Raw genomic sequence first — 4,499 nt, forward strand, 5'->3', positions numbered from 1 at the left:
CAATTGTACTGTATATGTCAGTGCATGCATATGTGTGTGCACATTTCCATATGTTCATCGGTGTGGATGCCAGATCTCCACATGGTCTACATCAAGTAATGAACTCGTTGTCAAACAGTACAGTTACTAAACAGTCCTAACACAGGATAACAATACTTTATACAAGCAATCTGCATAGCAATGAGAGAGAAAATGTTTTATGTTAACAGAAAAAAAAAAAAAAAAAGTACATTGCCTAAGAAATGTCCTCGCTGACCCTCTCCATTAGTGGACAAAATGTGGGGCCCAGTGCACACGTTTAAATGAGCACACACACAAACTCCTGAAAGATTACAAGAATTTATTTGGTATATATACACAGAGCATACATATAGCATGCATATATACAGCACATTATATTTACAAACACTGCACGATTTCACATACCATTGGAGGAAGTGGGGGGAAAAAAAACAAAAATTGTCACAAATAATAGTGTCGTTTCAGAGCAAGACAGTCTGAATATTTTGAAGTCTAATTCTGATAGGTTCACATTTACATCTCTCAGATTTCTCCCTTTTGTGACTGATACAGAGTGAACTGTCAAATCTGTAAGATGTGATATATTTTATGTAACATCAAGCGCTACACAATATGTACATTAATATATTCTTGATGACAAGACAATGAAAACTTATACACACATAGACACACACAAATGAGGTAGATAACAAACGGAAAGACAGCACAATCAATTTCACCATTAAACAAAAGCACTGTCAAACACAGTGGTTTGAACTTAGTTTAAAATAAAGAGTTTATCACGAGACAGAGTGTTTACTGGAATGAGAGAAAGGCCTTACGATAAACCCAGTAAGGGGTTAACTCTAGAGCCATTAAACGACCCTTGATTACACTTATCAGTGATTCAAACTCTGTTAGACAAGACAGCATTGTTTTAAACATTCCCAAAAGACACAATACAAGGACTATACATATACTCATCCATTTAAACCAACAAACATGGATACACAGAGCTTACAGTGTGACCAAACACACACTTAACAGATACTTAAAGAGCTTAAAAGAGAGATTAAAACATTTGCATCATCAAAATATATTTTATATTCCAAATATTAGAGTGTTCTCTAAGATACTTGTAAAAATATATATCTATAATAAAACATCTTATTTTATATGACTATGTCAGGAAAATATCAGTGAATGCAGCTCACTTCAGCATTATGGACTATGTTTAGATTTAGAGAAAACACGCAACATTACATAGAAATATGCCCACAAAAATTCACAGTATGCAAATAGAATTATAGGGTGGCTCTATGTATATATCTCTAGAAAAATATAACTTTATACACAAATAAATGTTTAAATTCTTACTCTCTTTCCACTTACAGGAGACATTTATACAAGTTTACAATGAAATTAATGTTTGAAACAAAAGTACATTCTATAGGTACAGTCTGTAGCAAGCAATACACAAACAAAAAAGGCAACATTAGATACTAAAAACAAACAACTAGATGCACAGATTTGGCAGATTTTCACATCAGTGTGTATATACTGTGCCAAAAGCAAAGCAAACACCACTTCCCTTCTTGCCTCATTTTATCTCTGAAATAATGCATATACTCAAAGTTAAGGCACTTATTATGTTCTGACATTCATGTAAAGTTTTGACGGTGGGATTACTCTGGCTTTGCATCCTACATTTCTTGCACTTTTCAAGGCTATCTGTATGTACGTTTTACACAAAATCCCAAATTGTTAACTTCACATACACAACCGAAATAAAGTTTTTTTTTTTTTTTTTGGAGAAATGTTGATTTTTGTGTTCACTTTAGTGGTAGTTTAGTACCTAAATATACACACCGCAGGGGCTGATGTAACATTAAAAGACAGGAAAGTAAATACCCATTCTTTGGCATTAGATTATGTACGTCTTTTGTGACTAGGCACATTGAATACTTGTCAACAAATGCTCGTTTTGATTTTTAAATTTGAGGACAAAATATCAAAATATAACAGTCTGCTGTTTGCTGAAATCATTACCGTTTATACTTATGTTGAATAATAATGCCCAGCATTTCAAAGTCACATTCTATAATATCTATAAGTCCATTATTGACTCATAAAATGCTTATTATTATAATTATCTGCAATTATCTGTACAGACTCTAACAGTATCAAATATCAAAATTTGGGTGGAAAAAAAAAACTATTAGACCACTAGAATCTACTACTACTTATTATTTTGCAACTCTTTTAAAAGGCCAATTCTGGGAAAGCGCTTGTGCATGTATATCTGTAAATTCATTCATATTTGCCTTTATGATTTTTAAATTATCTTCTAAATGGTGTATAATCTTCTGATAAATATTTGGTTTAGCTTTTTATGGAGTTCAACTTAAATTCTCTACGCATTTCATACAATATTCACAGAATATACAGTATTTTACAATATTCCAAAAACTGTCCTATAGATTGAAAATGCCTCTGATCAAGGCTTTTACACCCTTCACTCATGGCGTCTGAATCTTGAAGACCACTAGTGCAGTCAGCCAGATAAGAGTTAGTGTAAAGAATACTATATTTAGAATTAAAGAAACACTCCACTATTTTTGAAAATAGGCTCATTTTCCAACTCCCCTAGAGTTAAACAGTTGAGTTTTACCGTTTTCGAATCCATTCAGCCGATCTCCGGGTCTGGCAGTAGCATTTTTAGCTGTAGCTTAGCATAGATCATTGAATCTGATTAGACCGTTAGCATCTCGCTCAAAAATGACCAAAGAGTTTCTATATTTTTCCTATTTAAAACTTTACTCTTCTGTAGTTACATCGTGTACTAAGACCAACTGAAAATGAAAAGTTGCGATTTTCTAGGCCGATATGGCTAGGAACTATACTCTCATTCCGGCGTAATAACCACGGAACTTTGCTGCCGTACCATGGGTGCAGCAGGCGCAATGATATTATGCAAAATAAATGGTAAAACTCAACTGTTTAACTCTAGGGGAGTTGGAAAATGAGCCTATTTTCAAAAATAGTGGAGTGTTCCTTTAAATGATTGGCATCTGGGTTTTAAAAGACTTAATTATATTGATATTGGCCTATTCATAATAGATTTCTCTTGTCAAATTTCTGAAATATGTATGCTTGATTTTGTTTAGGTGAAGACAGAGCCTTTGTGTAATCTCGCAGAGTACTAACTGTTCCTCTAGACCGCCTTCATGCCATAATAAGTGATGCAAACAGCCTTTGTTATTTTCATTTTCATGCTGATCTCAACCATATAAGGCAAAAACAACACTCTCTTGTGGGGTTCAAGAAAAAAAAGCAACATTTCAAAACTCTCTGGGATCTTGATTTGGTTATTTCCCTCACCTCTAAATGTAGCTTTTTTCATCCGGTTGTATGTTCAGCCTAAACATTTCAATTCCGAATAATGAAAATAATAAGGCCTCAGGACATGCTACGAAATCACATATTCTTCCAAAAATGTACGAAGCATAATGCCAATGGAAGCATCATCAGTCCAGCTGCTCTATGCATTACTGCTGCTTGAACACGGCGTGCTCTGTGTGCTGCCTATACTGTGAGCCGCACTGCTGTTCTCAGACACCGGCTGAGACTTTGGCACCTGCTGCCTCGCTCCTGTGCCACCTGAAAAGAGAGATGGATAAATAGGACGTCAAGGCTTACAGAGACTTTCTGTGATTCAGGTCTTTCAGAATGGCAGAAGCTGTTAAGCCATGAAAGCATAGTAACCCTTTTGCATTAAGTGGTTTAGCTGGTGCACTTAGAGTATATTCATTTTGTGCACTGATTAGCATAAAAACTTGAATAGCTTCAATAGCAGCAGACTGGAAAGTTGGATACAGATTAAAATGCTTGATATGTACATTATCACCATATCACCATCGTTACTCTTAAAAAGAAAGGTTCTTTATCAGCATCTATGGTTCCAAGAACAACTTTTAACATCCATGTAAACACAAAAGGTTATTTACAGTGGAAAAGGTTCTTTAGATTATTAAAATGTTCTCCACACTCCAAAATAAGATCATTATTTTGTGTATTTGGTGTAACAGAATATGCTGACATGCTTTAATGTTCAAAAAACACATTATTTTTCAAATACTGTACATTATTGTAGTTCCTCTATGCCCCGCCTCTCTCAAACGGTCGTTTTCTACAAAGCCCCTCCTTCCGACAAGCACAGTCTGCCCCGATTACCCAGCTGACCAAGTGCATTGTGATTGGCTGAACACCACAAGCATGCGTCGGAAATGTAACGCTCCTTTCCATAATCGCAAGCTTCAGCTTTCAACATAAATGTAAAGACAGAGCATAATGTCCTTAGTTTTACCATCAGTTCAAGCCCAAAAGGGGAACAGAGTCGCGTGACAGACACAGTGGTGATGCTCGTATGTATTTGCAGTACACAAGCCGCGATTAAGAAAGCTGACTTCACTGTGATGTGACCCTGTCTCTCTCTCTCT

General features: G+C 35.4%; 1 protein-coding gene across 1 annotated transcript in view; it reads right to left on the reverse strand.

Annotated features, from left to right (window-relative positions):
• Nucleotides 1-3,003: 3,003 nt before the first annotated feature.
• The window catches only part of LOC107564431 (transforming growth factor beta receptor type 3-like), a 137,102-nt gene continuing 135,606 nt past the window's right edge, over nucleotides 3,004-4,499 (reverse strand). Inside the window, exon 16 of the mRNA XM_016249523.1 lies at nucleotides 3,004-3,660. Coding sequence (XP_016105009.1) covers nucleotides 3,542-3,660 — 119 coding nt within the window. The 3' untranslated portion in view covers nucleotides 3,004-3,541. The remainder of the gene's footprint in view (nucleotides 3,661-4,499) is intronic.

Source organism: Sinocyclocheilus grahami, unplaced genomic scaffold (assembly GCF_001515645.1).
Source record: "Sinocyclocheilus grahami isolate Dianchi unplaced genomic scaffold, SAMN03320097.WGS_v1.1 scaffold934.1, whole genome shotgun sequence".
Classification (NCBI taxonomy): Eukaryota; Metazoa; Chordata; class Actinopteri; order Cypriniformes; family Cyprinidae; genus Sinocyclocheilus; species Sinocyclocheilus grahami.